Consider the following 21,770-nt stretch of genomic DNA (forward strand, 5'->3'; position numbering starts at 1 on the left):
CCGTATGTGCAGTTGACGGACTTTGAGCGAGGGCGTATAGTGGGCATGCGGGAGGCCGGGTGGACGTACCGCCGAATTGCTCAACACGTGGGGCGTGAGGTCTCCACAGTACATCGATGTTGTCGCCAGTGGTCGGCGGAAGGTGTACGTGCCCGTCGACCTGGGACCGGACCGCAGCGACGCACGGATGCACGCCAAGACCGTAGGATCCTACGCAGTGCCGTAGGGGACCGCACCGCCACTTCCCAGCAAATTAGGGACACTGTTGCTCCTGGGGTATCGGCGAGGACCATTCGCAACGGTCTCCATGAAGCTGGGCTACGGTCCCGCACACCGTTAGGCCGTCTTCCACTCACGCCCCAACATCGTGCAGCCCGCCTCCAGTGGTGTCGCGACAGGCGTGAATGGAGGGACGAATGGAGACGTGTCGTCTTCAGCGATGAGAGTCGCTTCTGCCTTGGTGCCAATGATGGTCGTATGCGTGTTTGGCGCCGTGCAGGTGAACGCCACAATCAGGACTGCATACGACCGAGGCACACAGGCCAACACCCGGCATCATGGTGTGGGGAGCGATCTCCTACACTGGCCGTACACCACTGGTGATCGTCGAGGGGACACTGAATAGTGCACGGTACATCCAAACCGTCATCGAACCCATCGTTCTACCATTCCTAGACCGGCAAGGGAACTTGCTGTTCCAACAGGACAATGCACGTCCGCATGTATCCCGTGCCACCCAACGTGCTCTAGAAGGTGTAAGTCAACTACCCTGGCCAGCAAGATCTCCGGATCTGTCCCCCATTGAGCATGTTTGGGACTGGATGAAGCGTCGTCTCACGTGGTCTGCACGTCCAGCACGAACGCTGGTCCAACTGAGGCGCCAGGTGGAAATGGCATGGCAAGCCGTTCCACAGGACTACATCCAGCATCTCTACGATCGTCTCCATGGGAGAATAGCAGCCTGCATTGCTGCGAAAGGTGGATATACACTGTACTAGTGCCGACATTGTGCATGCTCTGTTGCCTGTGTCTATGTGCCTGTGGTTCTGTCAGTGTGATCATGTGATGTATCTGACCCCAGGAATGTGTCAATAAAGTTTCCCCTTCCTGGGACAATGAATTCACGGTGTTCTTATTTCAGTTTCCAGGAGTGTATAAATAAAGTGTATTGCACGATGTCTCCATGTACAGCCAATTATTCAGAAAAATTGTGACTGCTTAGTAACTGTACAGGTAATGATTACAAGCTCTCAATTACAAGCACTCGCATTTTTAGACTATTGATCTGATAGCTAATGTGCCATGTACTGGTTCTGGGGCTCCATTGTACCATTGCAAAAAAGTGGTTCCCTTCCTCAACTGATTGGACAACCTCACATTCTCAAGTTACGTGTTAACCGGGTAGTGTTCTAGATTCACTTAATGCTTGGAAAACCCTCGGGAATAACCTGGCACATGGTGTTTGTCAGTCAGGAAAACATCTCTGGTTTTCTGTCAATCCGCATGGGCACTGCCATTAGAGAACCTGTACACAAACGACATGTCTGCATATTCTGCACAGATGAACTTATACAATATCTTGGTAGTCGTGGGCACAATGGACTTACTCAATTAAACAACACTCAAGAATGACACTTACACGGGCTCAAGAGAGCTCACTGATTCAACTGACGATTGAACACTGGGTACACTCGCAGCTGTTGTCTCAGTGTGGCATAACAGTGCTGCCATCTGTTACAGAACCCGCACGCCTCTTGTAGGATGGGTGAGTCATCTGTCCCACCATTATTCTGTCGACCACAGAGCTGACACAACATTTCAGTAGGTAATATTCACACTTGTCTTCATATTCATTCATGGATGTGTGGAGTCTACAACCCATTCCAGTTCTGTAATGATCGAAATTCAGGTACATGTTCACAGGACTTTTTCGGTTTATTTTTACATGTAGAATCGCCTCAAAAATATGCGACATTCCTCCTGAACAGCCCTGTATATTAGGTGAGACTGGGGCTAACGGTCGCACAGGGCAATCTTTTACATACGAATTTTGATCTAACTGCTGTTAGCAATGCACTTTTCTTCCAATAGTGGTAGCACGTTATAGCACGTACCTCTCTCCCATCACTAGAGGGCAGGTTGTCAGTATTAGGCGTATTAGACGAGGCTCAACAGGGGCGATACAGTATGCTGTACATTTAGTTATAATGAAGGTCACGTGATACGACGCTCATCGATTCCCACTGGGGCAATGCGAAATGCGATATGAGACAGCTCAGTACAGAGAGTGCGCACACTCATAGCGTCGAGTGTGGCGTGTCGCAGCACATCGCGGCCAAACGCCAAAATGTATCACGTATTTACTCAAGACTGGAAAGAGCTACAGCTTTCCTCCCAGCGCTAAAGACAATTTGGATGGGTTAACTACATTTCTTATACAACAATATCTGTCATAAAATGCACCAACTGCCCAACGACTCTCGTTTCTCACTGCAAACTTTTCAAAATATGAGCAGCGCTGCTCTTTACTTTGAAGTATCACAGCGACTGTGGCTCATCTTCTTCTTCTTCTTCTTCGGCACTACAGCCTTTGGTGACCCTTGGCCTCCTCAGCAATCTTCCTCCATACCTCTCTGTTCTCAGCGTTTTCCTTCCATCCACGCATCCGCATCTGGGCAAGGTCAGCCAGCACGTCGTCCATCCATCTAGCTCCTGGTGTGCCCTTCCTTCTGGTGGAATACACTCTGGCAACCATTATTCGTTTGGGCGTCATGTCTTTCGCCATCCTCTCCACATGTCCTAACCAACGTATTCTTTGAGATTTGACAAATTTCCCTACAACTATGGGTAATAAGGAAAAGAAACCCAGTTCATTGTCAATCTGTAGGGGTTGTAGGAAAATAATTTTTTTTACTGAAAAGTTTCATTATGTTTCTATGCACTCCACCACTTTTGCTTCTGCATCGCATCATGTACACCAGAGAGTCAAAGAGACTCATACACATGCCTAATAGCGTGTAGGACACCCGCGAGTACGCGGAAGTGCCGCAATACCAGTGGCGTGGCTCTGAGCACTGCTGTGGTCATCAGTCCCCACTACTTAAACCTAACTAACCTAAGCACTTCACACACATCCGCGCCCGAGGCAGGACTCGAACCTGCGACCTTAGCGGTCGCGCGGTTCCAGACTTCACACACATCCATGCCCGAGGCAGGATTCGAACCTGCGACCTTAGCGGTCGCGCGGTTCCAGACTGTAGCGCCTAGAACCGCACGGCCACTCCGGCCGGCCACGTGGCGTGGATTCGACTAATGTTTGAAATAGTGCTGGAAGCAACTGACACCATGAATGCTGCAGGATTGTCGATAAATACTCAAGAGCAAGAGGGCGTGGAGATCTCTTCTGAACAGCACGTTGCAGGGCATCCCAGATATGCTCAATAATGTTCATGTCTGGGGAGATTGGTGGCCAGCGGAAGTGTTTAAACTCAGAAGAGTGTTCCTGCTCTTTAGCAATTCTGGGCGTATGAGGTGTCGCATTGTCCTGCTGGAAATGTCCAAGTTCGTCGAAATGCATAATACACATGAACGGATACAGACGATCAGACAGGACGCTTACATACGTGTCACCTATCAGAGTCGTATCTAGACGTACCCGGGGTCTCATATCACTCCAACTCCCCACGCCCCACAGCATTACAGAGACTCCACAGGCTTGAAGAGTCCGCTGCTAACATGCAGGGTCCATGGATTCATGCGGTTGTCTCCATACCTGTACACGTCCATCCGCTCGATAAAATTTGAAACGAGACTCGTTTGACCAGGTAACATGATTCCTGTCATCAACAGTCCAATGTCGGTGTTGATGGGCCCAGGCGAGGCGTAAAGCTGTGTGTCGCGCAATCATCAAGGGTACACGAGCGGGCCTTCGGCTCCGAAAGTCCATATCGATGATGTTTCGTTGAATGGTTCATACGCTGACACTTGTTGATGACCCACCATTGAAATCTGCAGCAATTTCGGATGGGCTGCACTTGTGTCGTGTTGAATGATTCTCTTCAGGCGTCGTTCGTTCCGTTCTTGTAGGATCTTTTTCCGACCGCAGCGATGTTGGAGATTTGATGTTTTGCCGGATTTCTGATATTCACGGTACACTCGTGAAACGGTGGTACGGGAAAATTCCCACTTCATCGCTACCTCGGAGATGCTGCGTCCCATCGCTCGTGCGCCGACTATAACACCACATTCAAATTCACTTAAATCTTGATAAGCTGCCATTGCAGCGGCAGTAACCAGTCTAACAACTGCGCCAGACACTTGTTGTGTTATATAGGCGTTGCCGACCGCAGCACCGTATTCTGCCTGTTTACATACCTCTGTATTTGAATACACATGTGTATACAAGTTTCATTGACGCTTCAGTGTATCATGTCCAACATCGTATCGCATCAGTATCACAATGTAACAAGTAGCCACAATGAAATTGTAATAAGTCGTCCCCATATAATGGCACATCATATTCAGTTACAAAAAAACATCAATTTTCAATTATAGGGAAATTTTATACACTTCATCACTCACATGAAACTGCATTTGCACTGATATTGCATTGACGTCCGCCCCGGTAGCTGAGTGGTCAGCGTGACAGACTGTCAATCCCGGGTTCGATTCCCGGCTGGGTCGGAAATTTTCTCCGCTCAGGTACTGGGTGTTGTGTTGCCCTAATCATTATCATTTCATCCCCATCGACGCGCAGGTCGCCGAAGTGGCGTCAAATCGAAAGACTTGCGCCAGGCGAACGGTCTACCCGACGGGAGGCCCTAGCCACACGACATTTCATTTATTACATTGACACATAAATCGGCAAAGGGACTTTCTAAGACCCCTCAGTTGGGAAACACCCTCGGTGCCAACCGTACACCTTCATTGGTCGCTTTAAAAACGTTCTTGTACAGAGACAGCCATTCACTGATTTCTAAGCGCTGGCGTGGCAGCTGTCCCTTCCGACACCCCTCAGATTACGCACGTGGCCTACAGGCTCTAGTTCATTGATCTACTGCCACTCAGGTGGCTGTTGTCAAAATGGTTGCCCGTCACACCAGCGTCTAAGAGTCACTCAATCGTTCTCTCTCTGTACATGGACATTAAAGTTCCGGTTCTGTACCGAGTATGCCGAGTCCTATTCCGAATCAGTGCAACCAACAAGCCATTTTCTGCATAATATATGTGGAGAATGGGCTCACGACTATTGTGCAAGTACTGATAAACATTGCATGTACAAGAACTGCTGTTCCGATAGTGAAATTGATGTATCAGAATAAGAACCCTTGACAACGTCAGATTACCAGCGATTTGTAAAAATACAATAGACTTTTCTGTAATACTGATAAGAAATTACATATAAGAGAAAAACCACAAAAATTAATACAAAATTACAACTTTTTTTTATCAGTGCTTAACAGGCTATTCTATGTGCCACAAGTTACCTGATCCACTACAACAACATGCCACATTGCTGGGTAATTTGTTACAACCCGCAGCACAGAAATAATATCAAGTCAATGATATCCTGGTAGCGAGCATAAGGAAAAAGTTATGCTATGCGTATATAATAATGGTCTATGTTGTAAGATATTTCACACTAAAGTAGCTCTAAAGCTTATTCGAGCAAATTGTAACAACTAGCTTGGGTCTGTCCTACCAAATGTCTAAAATGGCGCACAGTCACAGCTGCAGGGAGCCTGCCTAACGACTTCCAGGGCAAAAACAATTATTTTCAGTATTTTTCTGAAAAGGGAAATACAAAGGCTCAATCTAGATATAGTATGGGTCAGTGAAGTGAAACGGAAGGAAGACAAGGATTTCTGGTCAGATGAGTATCGGGTAATATCAACAGCAGCAGAAAATGGTATAACAGGTGTAGGATTCGTTATGAATAGGAAGGTAGGGCAGAGGGTGTGTTACTGTGAACAGTTCAGTGACCGGGTTGTTCTAATCAGAATCGACAGCAGACCAACACCGACAACGATAGTTCAGGTATACATGCCGACGTCGCAAGCTGAAGATGAACAGATAGAGAAAGTGTATGAGGATATTGAAAGGGTAATGCAGTATGTAAAGGGGGACGAAAATCTAATAGTCATGGGCGACTGGAATGCAGTTGTAGCGGAAGGAGTTGAAGAAAAGGTTACAGGAGAATATGGGCTTGGGACAAGGAATGAAAGAGGAGAAAGACTAATTGAGTTTTGTAACAAGTTTCGGCTAGTAATAGCGAATACCCTGTTCAAGAATCACAAGAGGAGGAGGTATACTTGGAAAAGGCCGGGATATACAGGAAGATTTCAATTAGATTACATCATGGTCAGACAGATATTCCGAAATCAGATACTGGATTGTAAGGCGTACCCAGGAGCAGATATAGACTCAGATCAAAATATAGTAGTGATGAAGAGTAGGTTGAAGTTCAAGACATTAGTCAGGAAGAATCGATACGCAAAGAAGCGGGATACGGAAGTACTAAGGAATGACGAGATACGTTTGAAGTTCTGTAACGCGATAGATACAGCAATAAGGAATAGCGCAGTAGGCAGTACTGTTGAAGAGGAATGAACATCTCTAAAAAGGGCCATCACAGAAGTTGGGAAGGAAAACATAGGTACAAAGAAGGTAGCTGCGAAGGAACCACGGGTAACAGAAGAAATACTTCACTAGACTGATGAAAGGAGGAAGTACAAACATGTTCCGGGAAAATCAGGAATACAGAAGTACAAGTCGCTGAGGAATGAAATAAATAGGAACTGCAGGGAAGCTAAGAAGAAATGGCTGCAGGAAAAATGTGAAGACATCGAAAAAGATATGATTGTCGGAAGGAGACTCAGCATACAGGAAAGTCAAAACAACCTTTGGTGACATTAAAAGCAACGGTGGTAACATTAAGAGTGCACCGGGAATTCCACTGTTAAATGCAGAGGAGAGAGCAGATAGGTGGAAAGAATACATTGAAAGCCTCTATGAGGGTGAAGATTTGTCTGATGTGATAGAAGAAGAAACAGGAGTCGATTTAGAAGAGATAGGGCATCCAGTATTAGAATCGGAATTTAAAAAGAGCTTTGGAGGACTTACGGTCAAATAAGGCAGAAGGGATAGATAACATTCCATCAGAATTTCTAAAATCGTTGGGGGAAGTGGCAACAAAACGACTATTCATGTTGGTGTGTAGAATATATGAGTCTGGCGACATACCAGCTGACTTTCGGAAAAGCATCATCCACACAATTCCGAAGACGGCAAGAGCTGACAAGTGCGAGAATTATCGCACAATCAGCTTAACAGCTCATGCATCGAAGCTGCTTACAAGATTGGGGGGGGGGGGGGGGGAGGGGAATTAACGGGACCAGACTGCTACGGTCATCGGTCTGCTTACAAGAATAATATACAGAAGAATGGAAAAGAAAACTGAGAATGCGCTAGGTGACCATCAGTTTGGCTTTAGGAAAAGTAAAGGGACGAGAGAGGCAATTCTGACGTTACGGCTAATAATGGAAGCAAGGGTAAAGAAAAATCAAGACACTTTCATCGGATTTGACGACCTGGAAAAAGCGTTCGACAATATAAAATGGTGCAAGCTGTTCGAGATTCTGAAAAAAGTAGAGGTAAGCTATAGGGAGAGACGGGTCATATACAATATGTACAACAACCAAGAGGGAATAATAAGAGTGGACGATCAAGAACGAAGTGCTCGTATTAAGAAAGGTGAAAGACAAGGCTGTAGCCTTTCGCCCCTACTCTTCAATCTGTACATCGAGGAAGCAATGATGGAAATAAAAGAAAGGTTCAGGAGTGGAATTAAAATACAAGGTGAAAGGATATCAATGATACGATTCGCTGATGACATTTCTATCCTGAGTGAAAGTGAAGAAGAATTACATGATCTGCTGAACGGAATGAACAGTCTAGTGAGTACACAGTATGGTTTGAGAGTACATCGGAGAAAGACGAAGGTAATGAGAAGTAGTAGAAATGAGAACAGCGAGAAACTTAACATCAAGATTGATGGTCACGAAGTCAACGAAGTTAAGGAATTCTGCTACCTAGGCAGTAAAATAACCAATGACGGACGGAGCAAGGAGGACATCAAAAGCAGAGTCGCTATGGCAAAAAAGGCATTTCTGGCCAAGAGAAGTCTACTAATATCAAATACCGGCCTTAATTTGAGGAAGAAATTTCTGAGGATGTACGTCTGGAGTACAGCATTGTATGGTAGTGAAACATGGACTGTGGGAAAACCGGGAGAGAAGAGAATCGAAGCATTTGAGGTGTGGTGCTATAGACGAATGTTGAAAATTAGGTGGACTGATAAGGTAAGGAATGAGGAGGTTCTACGCAGAATCGGAGAGGAAAGGAATATGTGGAAAACACTGATAAGGAGAAGGGACAGGATGATAGGACATCTGCTAAGACATGAGGGAATGACTTCCATGGTACTAGAGGGAGCTGCAGAGGGCAAAAACTGTAGAGGAAGACAGAGATTGGAATACGTCAAGCGAATAATTGAGGACGTAGGTTGCAAGTGCTACTCTGAGATGAAGAGGTTAGCACAGGAATGGAATCCGTGGCGGGCCGCATCAAACCAGTCAGTAGACTGATGACCAAAAAAGAAAAAAAATTTATGACTGTCGACCAAATTTAAAAATTTCAAATGCTACTATGTTCTACTCAGTGAGAGATACAGTCTTATGTTAAACGTATCACATATTAAGTCAAGTATAAAACTCAGAAGCAGTGTATATTCCCCGAGACGGCTTAACTGACTGTGAAAATGACTCAGACTGTATTCATCCAGTATTTGAAAGTGTGAGCTCAAAGCGACTTCCAGAAAACATTACATATAACTTCAAGTCTTTTCGAAACTCTTTCTCACCAAAACCCCAAACAAGATAATGTAAGGAAAATCACTTACTACATTTTCGCTATTTATGCATTAAAACTTCAGTGTCAGGGGCAACGTTTTCATTTGTTACTTCTTTACTGCTAAACTCTATTTGCAACACGTTTTGCAGACAGTACCGACACACACTTCTGAATGCACCTGCAAAATTATATCATTGTACGGTACACAGTTCAGAGATATGATGTTTTATACATGGGGGTTCAATTCACTAATAAATATATCGTTTTGCAAGGAAGGTTTTTTCTACGTATTTTATTGCTGCTGAATGTTGATGAATGTATAATATACTCGTATGTACCATTATCTGTTCCACATTTAATTGGCTTTGGAGAGACATCTCGTGATAGTGATGGGAGCTACGAGCTGGTCAGCTACAGAGAACACGATATCAGGTCAGAAAACGGCAAGGAAAACAGCCATCACTATTCCAGAGAGTAGCCAAGTTTGATGAGAATCAGTGTCTGATGTGGTGGCCTACCAGTAAAGGTCATGTCTGAAACCCACAAGTCCATTGATTTAATCCCAAACGTATCCCGAATTTTTCAGTTTGCATTTTAACCTAGCATTGAGGAGGAGATTCACCAGAAAAGATGTGTGGTTCAGATGCCACGTTAAACTGTAATCCCCCTATCCCCAACTAGGAAATGCTAGAGACACACAAGTCGCAGAAATGGCGTCCAATTGAAATACTTGCACCAGCCCATTTAGCCACATGAAATTATTTCTTCCAAAATCTATACATGCATACGAAATTTCTTTTTCTGTACATTCTAGTCTTTTCCCTGCAGCTCCACCCACATATGTGTTTGACACATGTATTCAAGACACCCCCACTTCCCCCTCTCTTTCTCCATTTCCCTCCACCCACTCTACCTCTGACCATATCTTCTTCCCCATTCTTCTGACAATGTCCTCCTTCCCCCTTCTCTCTTCCCATCTTTGCATCCCCCTCTTCCTTCTTCACCTACCCACCACCTCGATCCAAATTCCTCCTGCCTCATGCATACCCCCTCCACCCCTCTCTTTGTCCATATCCTTTTCCCTTTCACTCTGCATCCCCTCCTATATCCACATCAACTTCTCTCTAGACACGGCAGTCAGCACATGTAGTCCCTGCAACACAATTCAATAAAGTAGGTCAGCACTACTCCCACAACATGCCTATCATGCATAAAATAATTTATTTGACTCTGATGTACAGACAGCCGTGCAAAGCAGGTCAATAAATCAGGTCAGTACTACTGCAAAACAACACTCCTGTCATGAAGTGCAGCCTACCCGTCAGAGATGCAAAACCGTCTCTTACCCCTTGTATGTACGTCACCCCGCAAAGGAGGTTGATCTGGTAGGCTGATACTGTTCCCACACAACAAGCAGGACAGCCTATACGTCAGGGCCTCAATAAACACGTTTTTGCCAATATCTCCACTCCTATTTGAGCTAGGAGGCTATAAATCCAACTGTGATGGTACTCATGAGTCCTCCTGTTTCTGTGCCAAATTTGGTGGAAATCGATCCAGTGTTTTCAAAGGAGATCCCAAATACACACACACACACACACGCACACACACATACATACACTCTGCTTTATATAGGGTGTACATTTTAAGTTGACAAACCAGAATAGGTTAGGTTACTGGTGTTTAACGTCCCGTCGACAACGAAGTCATTAGAGACGGAGCGCAAGCTCGGGTTAGGGAGGGATGGGGAAGGAAATCGGCCGTGCCCTTTAAAAGGAACCATCCTGGCATTTGCCTGAAACGATTTAGGGAAATCACGGGAAACCTAAATCAGGATTGCCGGAGACGGGATTGAACCGTCGTCCTCCCGAATGCGAGTCCAGTGTGCTAACCACTGCGCCACAAACCACAATAACTCGAAAAATAAGCTTTACACATAAAAATGTGTAGGATCCAAAGTTGATTATCTTCGAGGGGTGGACATTAGTCCGCCACCCCAGCCCCCTGGGAGTGGTGCGGGACGTACCTTTAAAATTTCAAAGGGGAACCCCCATTTTTTTATTGCAGAATCAGATTCTACATAAAAAGCTACGTACATTTTGTCTCAAACATTTGTTTTGATTCTTGGTAGTTGACGCTGTAATTCACAAATTTTGATTGGCTGAAATTAAAACTCTCCCTCACTCCCCATAGGGTGGGGTTTGAGAGAGAGAAATTAGAGTTTTACCAATGTTGACCCACATATTATTTTTTTTGGGTCAACATTTGTAAAACTCTAATTCCTCTTTCTCAAACCCCACCCTACGGGGAGAGAGGGAGAGTTTTAGTTTCAGCCAATCAAAATTTACTAAGTAAATAAGTATTTTTTATTTATCTGTAACCATCTTCCACCCTAAAATAAGAACATGGATTTTCTTGAATTACAGCGCCAACTACCATGAATCAAAACAAATGTTTAAGGCAAAATGTATGTAGTTTTTATGTAGAATCTGATTCTGCAATTAAAAAAACGGGGGTTCCCATTTGAAATTTTAAACTTGCCTCCCACCCCACCCCTAGGGGACTGGGGTGGCGGGCTAATTTTAGCACCAGCAAGTGTCCCCCTCGAAGATAATCAACTTTGGATTCTACACGTATTTTCGTATGAAGCTTATTTTTCGAGTTATTCTGGTCTGTCAACTTAAAATTTACGCCGTGTATAACAGCTTAAAAATTAAAGCTACGTTGCATTTTTCTGTCTACCTGTGAAGGATAATCTCAGGAATTACTATAGGGACTTTGGTATGATCGTTAAAAGATAGAGTGACTCATGAGGAATGTTTCTGTATATAATCTACACTGATACATCAGACAGCTTGTCCAACTGTAGATACTCATGCGAAGCCACAACGGATCACTAATTAAATAATAAAGGAATCATTGGTGGGACAGGCAAAAATGTTACAAAAGTGACAAATGGTGCCTCTTCTTAGATTGAAATGACGCTCTAAGGCACGACAGGTTGGGGTTCACTGAACAGTTTACAAGATTTACCTTCCGACCGATTGATTAGCTATGGGTTCTCCATTAGCGTGTAAACTGGCACATATTTTCGTTAGTAATTTGTAAAATAAATTCTTCAAAGATCGCCCTGAAATTAACGACAGTACACTGTGCTACAGACGTTATTTTGATGATGTCCTCATTTTGTTTCGTGGCTCACAAGCAGAAATTCACCAGACACACTTCTCAGGTTTGCCACCAGATCGCTTTGTGTAAATCGCACAATATTTCTTCGACGCAACTGCTCGGCATCTTCAGGTGCTGGTAGTTGCTGCTGTCACTGTTGCGAGACGTGTCTGACGATAATCGCGCTACGGCGTCGGAATTTATGAGGCCAGCAGCAGGCAATATGTATGCTCGTGTATTACCTGCTCCTCGCCTGAAAAATTTCGACGCCTTAGAGCGATTATCGTCAGACACGTCTCGCAACAGTGACGGCAGCAACTACCACCACCTGAAGATGTCGAGCAGTTGCATCGAAGAAATATTGTGCGATTTACACAAAGCGATCTGGCGGTAAACCCGAGAAGTGTATTTGCAACAGATCCGCTGGGAAAGCCTGAGGAGGCACAGAAATTCATCAGTCTCTAAAAGCCTCTAGTAAAATGCATAACAATATTAATTTGACAGTCGAGCACCAGTATTAATTTTTTAAATCTTTCTATTGCCAAAAATCAACACAGACGTTATTTCGAAATTTATCGTACACCTTCATATTTCCGTGTCATTATTACCTGCCCATTATGTCATCCTGCACAACATAAAAAGACCTTCTAGACACTTTCAGCTGCCGCTATATGCTATTGAAGTAATGGAACTTAGCTCCCTTGAAGTTACTCCGGAAGTTCGTTGCTGCATCTAGATGATCGTAAACATCATTTTTCAAGCAGTCCAAGCTTTGCTAGCACCCTCTACTGACAGCTGAGTTTTAATTTTTGTACACTAGAAGTCGTAACTTTACCTTCAACTTGGTCACTCTGTCTGTTGCAAATATTTTCCACTTTTATTAAATCTAATAATTATTTTTAGCCTCTTAGTGCTAAAGCATGGAATTTGAAATTTACGATGTGTTGAAATATAACTCTTCTTAACCCTATCATGGTAAAAATTTATTTTTCATATGTTTGAAAAAGAGAAGGTCGAAAGCTGACTTCCTTTCTGATAAAATAATATACTTTCACTGCCAAAAAGTTTAAGCTGATCGATTTTGAAAATCGATGAAGTTTTTCCATCTGAACCTACTGTAAGATTATCAGAGTCTATTTTTGAATGTTACAACGATTTTACCAGAATAGAAATTATGGAAAAAGTATAACGAGTAAGTAGAAAAACACATTTAGTCTCCTGACATGAAAATACATGAAATATCGTACATAGATTTTCAACATAAAATTTGAAGACGGCTTTGACATACCACACAAACCAATGTTTCTATGAAGTTTTCTGGAGCATATACGTCCCACAACATACAAATTATGTAGAAACCAGCATAATTATTGAGGTGTGTAGTAATATTTCAAAACCATGTCTGTAATGTACAAGAAAACACAATTAGTTGCTTCAGATATTCTCGGAATAGAGTGATTTGATCTGATTTGCACGAATCAGACGGACTGTAAACACACGCCGCCCCATTTGATCACCCGCAGTATTTTTCTCCAAGTTCCAGAAGCATCTCGTTACATGCTGGCATTAGACAGGTACGAGAAACATGTTCCAACACTAAAAACTGCGTATTACTTCAGTGGGGTGTATGTATCTCATCGATCACAAAAGTGTTAAAGCGAAAGCATGTCAATACTTTTAATGTACCAAACTGTACAGTTTTTATAATCTTGACACGTACATTTTTCTGACGGTTGGCGTTGCTCCTCTACAGCATAATGTAAGTTGTATGTTATCTTTGTGCTTCCTTATTAAGCGTTTACAACGGCAGTTTCAGAGCCACTTGAAAATGGCCTCATGTGAAGGCCGAAACCAGTTGTGGACCTAGTGATGTTCTTATTAGCAACTGGAGTTGCTTTTCATTGATTTAATTTGATCTGTAGACTGGCCAGTGTACACACGCTGCATTATCCAGTTCACGATTGGAGACACTAAGAATTCAGGAAACACTTTACTCAGATGACTGTACATGCCAGCTTGGTGTGGTAAAAAGAGTATTGGACCAGAAATTTCCAATCAATAAACACGAACTTTACTAATGATGCAAAACATTATTTGAATTTACGATAATGATAAAAGGTGAAGAGATGAATTACAATTTTGTGCCACAGCCAGGACTTCAAAGCAGGCGTCCCTCTTACGAGGCAGATGCCTTAGCCTACTCGGAAGCCCTCCCCTAACAATGAGCCGACCCTCACTGGTCTTGGTTAGTCTGGGCAGCTGTGTTACCCACGCTGCTATGGTTGTACGTACACTCCTGGAAATTGAAATAAGAACACCGTGAATTCATTGTCCCAGGAAGGGGAAACTTTATTGACACATTCCTGGGGTCAGATACATCACATGATCACACTGACAGAACCACAGGCACATAGACACAGGCAACAGAGCATGCACAATGTCGGCACTAGTACAGTGTATATCCACCTTTCGCAGCAATGCAGGCTGCTATTCTCCCATGGAGACGATCGTAGAGATGCTGGATGTAGTCCTGTGGAACGGCTTGCCATGCCATTTCCACCTGGCGCCTCAGTTGGACCAGCGTTCGTTCTGGACGTGCAGACCGCGTGAGACGGCGCTTCATCCAGTCCCAAACATGCTCAATGGGGGACAGATCCGGAGATCTTGCTGGCCAGGGTAGTTGACTTACACCTTCTAGAGCACGTTGGGTGGCACGGGATACATGCGGACGTGCATTGTCCTGTTGGAACAGCAAGTTCCCTTGCCGGTCTAGGAATGGTAGAACGATGGGTTCGATGACGGTTTGGATGTACCGTGCACTATTCAGTGTCCCCTCGACGATCACCAGTGGTGTACGGCCAGTGTAGGAGATCGCTCCCCACACCATGATGCCGGGTGTTGGCCCTGTGTGCCTCGGTCGTATGCAGTCCTGATTGTGGCGCTCACCTGCACGGCGGCAAACACGCATACGACCATCATTGGCACCAAGGCAGAAGCGACTCTCATCGCTGAAGACGACACGTCTCCATTCGTCCCTCCATTCACTCCTGTCGCGACAACACTGGAGGCGGGCTGCACGATGTTGGGGCGTGAGCGGAAGACGGCCTAACGGTGTGCGGGACCGTAGCCCAGCTTCATGGAGACGGTTGCGAATGGTCCCCGCCGATACCCCAGGAGCAACAGTGTCCCTAATTTGCTGGGAAGTGGCGGTGCGGTCCCCTACGGCACTGCGTAGGATCCTACGGTCTTGGCATGCATCCGTGCGTCGCTGCGGTCCGGTCCCAGGTCGACGGGCACGTGCACCTTCCGCCGACCACTCGCGACAACATCGATGTACTGTGGAGACCTCACGCCCCACGTGTTGAGCAATTCGGCGGTACGTCCACCCGGCCTCCCGCATGCCCACTATACGCCCTCGCTCAAAGTCCGTCAACTGCACATACGGTTCACGTCCACGCTGTCGCGGCATGCTACCAGTGTTAAAGACTGCGATGGAGCTACGTATGCCACGGCAAACTGGCTGACACTGACGGCGGCGGTGCACAAATGCTGCGCAGCTAGCGCCATTCGACGGCCAACACCGCGGTTCCTGGTGTGTCCGCTGTGCCGTGCGTGTGATCATTGCTTGTACAGCCCTCTCGCAGTGTCCAGAGCAAGTATGGTGGGTCTGACACACCGGTGTCAATGTGTTCTTTTTTCCATTTCCGGGAGTGTATAATGGCTAACACATCTGCCGCGTAAACAAGAGACTTGTGTTTTCAAGTCTTGAATTTGGCACAAAATTTTAATTCATTTCTTCAACTTCTATCACTATCGTAGATAAAGTTGAGATTCGTATGTCTCAAGAAAAATTTAATTATATATTTTTTTAATTGTTCGTGTTACGACATGGCAAATTCCTGACAGATGTGAATGGTTAGTTGCAGGTCAGCGGGACTTCAGCAACCCAATCTTCCAGATGGAGATAGACGAAGGCCCCAGCCTGCAGCCATTGGGGGTCAGCGGCAGCCTCATGGCCGTCTCCTAGACCTAGTCCAGTCTAGGCTGATCTAGCCTACAACTACTTCACTTTTGGTCCAACCGCCAGCTGGGACTACTCAACACTACCATAGCTCGACGACGCTTACCGAGTCCCATTGGATCAGCAGTAGACTCAAAACAACTGTCTAGAGTGGGGCAGAGGGTACTTCCAACCAAGTTACAAGGATACGCTTATAGAAAATAGGGAGACTTGACTCTCAGCATATACTGGGATATTTTGCACTTTACAACAGCCTGTCATCGTCTGTCTAGAAAAACAAATGCCCTGTGGAGGTAGCAGCATTGTTCTCCTAGCCACATAGAGCAACGATCTATTTCACAAAAGAAGAATATATTCATAGCAAAGATACATTTCACAAAGAAAGCTTATACCACAAACAATGCTGCATCATTACGATACATGCCTCAAGGTGTTTAGAGAATCGAGAATCAAAGTTCTCGGAGCCTGTTGAATAGAATACGAGACCGCCAGCTATCAATTAGCGACGTTTGCGCAGCGGGTTAAGGTGGCAGGCTGCAGATCTGTACACACTAGGTTTGACTCTTGTCATTCACGTTTTTGTATATAATCTTGTAGCGTTACAACGAATCATCGGAAAGAAACAATAGTAGTTGTGGTATATCTGTGGAGATATAATCGACGTATAATAAGGTGTGATGATGAAACGAATATTTATTTAACTAAACATTTGTAATCCCTAAATTCATTTTGAATTGCCCTGTACGCTGATACATACAAACGTTCACTGTACCAAGTTACAAGATATCACAATTTACAAAAATCAATGAAAACAGAACTTTCCTCTTGCTTCCCGCTTTTAAGTACTCACTGCATTACGCTGACTTTGTAGATGTTCTTTTCCCAACATCAGGAGCTTAACTGAGACCAAGGTGATTATAGGGTAGCTCACAGAAAGTTTTCTTGTGACTCGAGTTTTGAGACATTTAAGTGCATTTATGAGCAGATACTACCGTCAGTCCTAGACTCTGAATAAGCCACCTTCATTGAATGATAGATACCCGTCGACTGCAGATACTTAATTTTCTCCATTTTTAGCAGTGCAGTGAGTCACTGCGAAAGTAAACCTCTGTTATTAATTAATCAACCACGTTTTTTAGTTGCAAATGAATTTCCATAAGAAGAAGAGCTTTACAAAGATCAGATTATGTGAACCTATACATTCACTCGTAAATTTGTCATTGATTGCTCATATGATAAATGTTGAAACACACAACTGTCATCAAGTATGTATTGTATATATGGAATATAATGATTGAGTAAACAGTTACATAATAGTGTAATGCGCACAAAAGATAGAGTGACACGCGTTTTCCTGAAAGCGTAATCTATTCCATGTGTCAATGTGCAAAACAGACTACATCAACGTGCTTTTCTCAATGGGTCACTGTCTCGCCTGTCTGTTACATTATGTGGTGGGGTTATATAAAGAGACTGATGGTGTTTTGAAATGCAGCAGCCAGGTGGTAGTCGTGGTGGGGGAAGGCTAGTGACGCGATCTGAATTTGGGAGTGTGCACACGCTACTTCAGATCTGCATGTGGAAACGTGCCTTAACTGAATGTACAGCAAAGGCGCTAATTCACTTAGGTAGTTGCTGGGATAATCTGATGTGTCAACAACAAACAGGCAAAATACGAATTGATACTGTGAATTTGTTCTAGTTAATATCAGTGCGTACATTTCAATGAAATGAGACCAAAGATTATTGTAATACCAAAGAATAAACTTGTTTATTTTTTTATTCTGATTTTTGTATTTAAGTTTCTGTGCTGCTGTACCATACAGCCAAAATAAACTTGTAAATATTCTGCTGTCAAAGCAACAGAAAAATTAATCGCGCAAAAGATAGCAGTAAACAATGTGAGTTACTGGAAAAGCAACAATATAGTCTTCGTTGTCTAGGGAGCACTTTGAGGTATCCAGACATGAAATTTGGGTATATTTTAAAATCTTTGAGACCAGTATTAGTGTCAGACTGGATTATGTCCGTCTGGTAACTGTGTCCAACAACTCAACTTCCTGCAGCATCGCAGTACATTAAACGCTCATAAAAGTTTGTAACGTTATACATATGACTTTATTTCCAGTAACGTTCAGTACGTAGAGGAGATTCCTAGTAGAGAAAAGTACTTTCATTTAATTCATTGTAAACGACCTTAAACATCGAAAGTGTTGTACACTATTTGTGATCCAGGATTAACAAAGAAACATATATGTTAATGTAAATGAAACTGGAGCGTCGTATCACTTCTTATCTGGAAGGTGCCATGAAGTAACAAGCTCACATGAAAACCCGTCGTTTTATTTTATTTGATAATTAAGAAAAAAAGCCCTGCTCATACTTCCATTTTATTATTCATAAATAGCACAGCGCATATCTGTTGCAGTATTTCAGGCTGTTCTCTACAGATTTGGGTGCTAATTTTTGTTCAGAGTTTTAAGAACTATGTTAATAGATCTCTGTTTATGGCCTTTGTATGTGTGACTGACATTAAAAGTCGTGTGTTTTTGAATTGCATCCATCACACGTAATTACGATTTTTTCACAAAAGTCGTGCCCAGTACTGTCTGAGTATGTCTTAATTCTCACTGCATCATCCCTTAAACGGGTACACGGTCTGCACGGCTTCATCTCGTTGTGACCGGGGTAAGCGTCTTCATATGTTAAGAGTTGTTACAATGTGGCGGTCGTGTTGTGATACTTCTTGAGGTATTTACTCCAGAATGCTGCTTTGATGTATTTTGAGCTGGTAGTCTACTTTTTGTAAGAATGTGTCATAAATGTGTTAGTAGCGCAGATAACTACCTTCTGCTATATTTGTGCCGAAATGCTTCCAGGAAAAGTTCTGTTGCTCGTGCTGTAAAAAGATGCATATGTGTTGCTTTTAGGTTGTAAAGTAGGGGACAGGCACCAAAAACGGGCACCATACGACTGTATTCTGTATTAAGTGTTCATCCAATCTCAATTAGTGGAAAATGAAACAGGGTTTTGCGTGAATATAAAACCAAAGTTTGAATACTCCAACATACGCAAGGCAAATTAATGTAAATTATCCGAGTATGTGCAGAACAGTAACGCCTCAGATTTTTTTATGTGGAAACTCTTTAGGGTTTTTAAATAAAACAAACGTTATTAACTTTCTACATCTCTATTCTTCATGTCTACAAATTTATTTCTCAACATAGTGGCCCTGGCGCCGAACACATTTCTCCCAACGAGAGATTAGTTTGTTGGCACCGTCACTGAAGAATGTTTGACTTTCTCGACGGAGTCACTTCCTCACCTCTGGTTGCACCGCTTCATCACTATCAAAGCGAAGTCCTCGAAGGTGCTCGCTAAGTTTTGGAAAGAGATGAAAATCGAATGGGGCCAAATCGGGACAGTACGGAAGGTGGTCGATGGCTGCCATCCCGAGACGTCGCATTGTTGTGTGGGCTGGCGCCGCCATGCTGAAGGAGCAGGTTACGCCCCACGTGTGGACCAACGCCGCGAATTCGAAACTCGACTACAGCTCGCTGTTTCTCAAGCACCGACATAGTTACGTCACACACCGCCATGTTACGCTCTACAGTTCTCAGCCCTCTGGCGGCAGAGGACTGGAAATACGTACACACGAAGAAAAAAGATGTAGAATGTCAATAACATTTATTTGGTGTATTAGGCCTGCTTTTTTAAAATAAGTACCTTTTTGAAATAAAAATAAAACAATTCAGCTTTTCTTAGAAATTTTATTTTTCTTGAAAGCATGTACCTTACTTTTCAACGTAATCCCCATGAACATTAAGTCATTTATCATATCATACAAACCGCACTGAATACAATTCTAGTACAAATCTCCCACCTTACCATAACTGTCGATAATTTAAAATTCCAGTTGCGGGGTTTCAAATAAAATTAAAATGGTGTGGGTGTGTGGTCCTCAACTACGTGCCCTCTGACTCAGAGTTGGAATATTAAAAGTTTAGGCTGCTTTCGTTGTCTAGGGGCCGGGATACGTAGTTGCCGCATTACAAGCCAAATACTGCTGAGTCTGCAGTATACAATATGAATATACACATGAATCGAATGGTCGAAGGTTCCTATTACTCGGCAATTGCGAATTATGAATGTAACATACAAATTTATAAATGAAAGATTGCAATAAATAAAATCTGCAGGTACTATCTTAACGACTTTAAATGATGAGTACGAATGTAGAAGTACTTTTGAGTATGTGGTTTATTTCTGCAAAACACTTATTGGTGTCGATGGTCCAGCAATTAAATAAAATATAAGTTGAATAACAGGGAAACAGTAGATTCCTACTGCTCGTAATTAGTTATGAACGACAACATATGTCGCAAGATATTCACTTCTAAACGCATACTGCGTCTTCACTGTAGAAACCTCGGAAATCTCCCAAGTTCAGAAGTCCGCACTCCGAAGTATTGCTACCTCACGCGACCACTCGCAAACCGCAGCACACTCCAAGTCTCTCTCGCCACCGTGTGCCCCTCGCGCTATACTCCACGACTCTCCTGTCCTCTCTCGTACTGGTCTCCCACTTCCATCCAGCATCCCCATTCACGAGCGCTGTGATGGGCTATATCTCTCCCGCCCTGTCTCCAAGCCAACACACACTCACAAATATAATGAAACACATTCGAAATACTGAATTTACATTTAAATAAATTGAAATTAAATAAATATTCCTATGGGTGGACCATAAACACGCTCTAACACACATTATTAAATACTTATCAAATTAAATAGACATATATCAAAGGAATAGCAAGCTAAAGTAGGCCAGTAGACAAACGTCTCTGTGCTTTCTATAACAAAGAAAATAATTGACTAATTTCTTCATGGATAGTATATATCGCATATAAACAAAGACATACATGAATAAACATATTTATAAGCATGCTGCTACCGTTTTTTCGTGTAACTGTGGAGTACTTATGGCCTGACGCGATCGATAGTAATCGGTCACTTTGACCTCCAATAACTCACGTACTATTCCAGATACACGCCTGTAATTTATACCAATTTAGGTTTGCAGTAATAGCTTCCTAAAGACACGTCGATCGACGAAAGCGGATGAGCCGTTTAGATTTTGGATATTTGTTACTGGGTATTACTTGTATAATTTACAGTCAGATAGTAAATTTTAAACTAATAAAGATAATTAAAATCTGATTACACCATGAGAATCGTCGTGCAAATAATGGTAATGTACAAGTTTCTTTTTGAGGTATCATGATTCACCTGGCAACAATTAATTTCTATTTCTCTCTTTCTTTCTTTCTTTTGCTTGTGTCTTTTCCCGCAATGACGCAGGGTCGGCATGGTTAATCGGAATTGGCAGGGTTAATTTAAGGGGTGGCCGGATGCCCTTCCTGCCGCCACCCCGTACCACCCAGGAGGGAATCAGTGCACCCCAGCTGTCCGTGTGTAGAGTAATCCATGGAATAGTGCGAATGTGTTCAGATGTCTGCGAGCTGTGTAACTGAGGCGGAACGTGGGGACCAGCCCTGTATTCACCTAGGGGGATGTGGAAAACCGCCTGAAAACCGCATCCAGGCTGGCCAGCGCACCGGCCTCCGTCGTTAAGCCACCGGGCGGATTCGATCCGAGGCCGGCGCGCCTA

At 43.7% G+C, this 21,770-nt stretch overlaps 1 protein-coding gene across 1 annotated transcript in view; it reads left to right on the plus strand.

The window, feature by feature from the left end:
- Nucleotides 1–17,077, plus strand: part of LOC124550706 (fibrillin-1) — a 131,965-nt gene extending 114,888 nt beyond the window's left edge. Inside the window, exon 5 of the mRNA XM_047125428.1 lies at nt 15,999–17,077. Within this exon, the coding sequence (XP_046981384.1) occupies nt 15,999–16,105 (107 nt within the window). The 3' untranslated portion in view covers nt 16,106–17,077. The remainder of the gene's footprint in view (nt 1–15,998) is intronic.
- Nucleotides 17,078–21,770: the final 4,693 nt, after the last annotated feature.

The sequence above is a fragment of the Schistocerca americana genome, chromosome 9 (assembly GCF_021461395.2).
Source record: "Schistocerca americana isolate TAMUIC-IGC-003095 chromosome 9, iqSchAmer2.1, whole genome shotgun sequence".
In the NCBI taxonomy this organism is placed as follows: domain Eukaryota; kingdom Metazoa; phylum Arthropoda; class Insecta; order Orthoptera; family Acrididae; genus Schistocerca; species Schistocerca americana.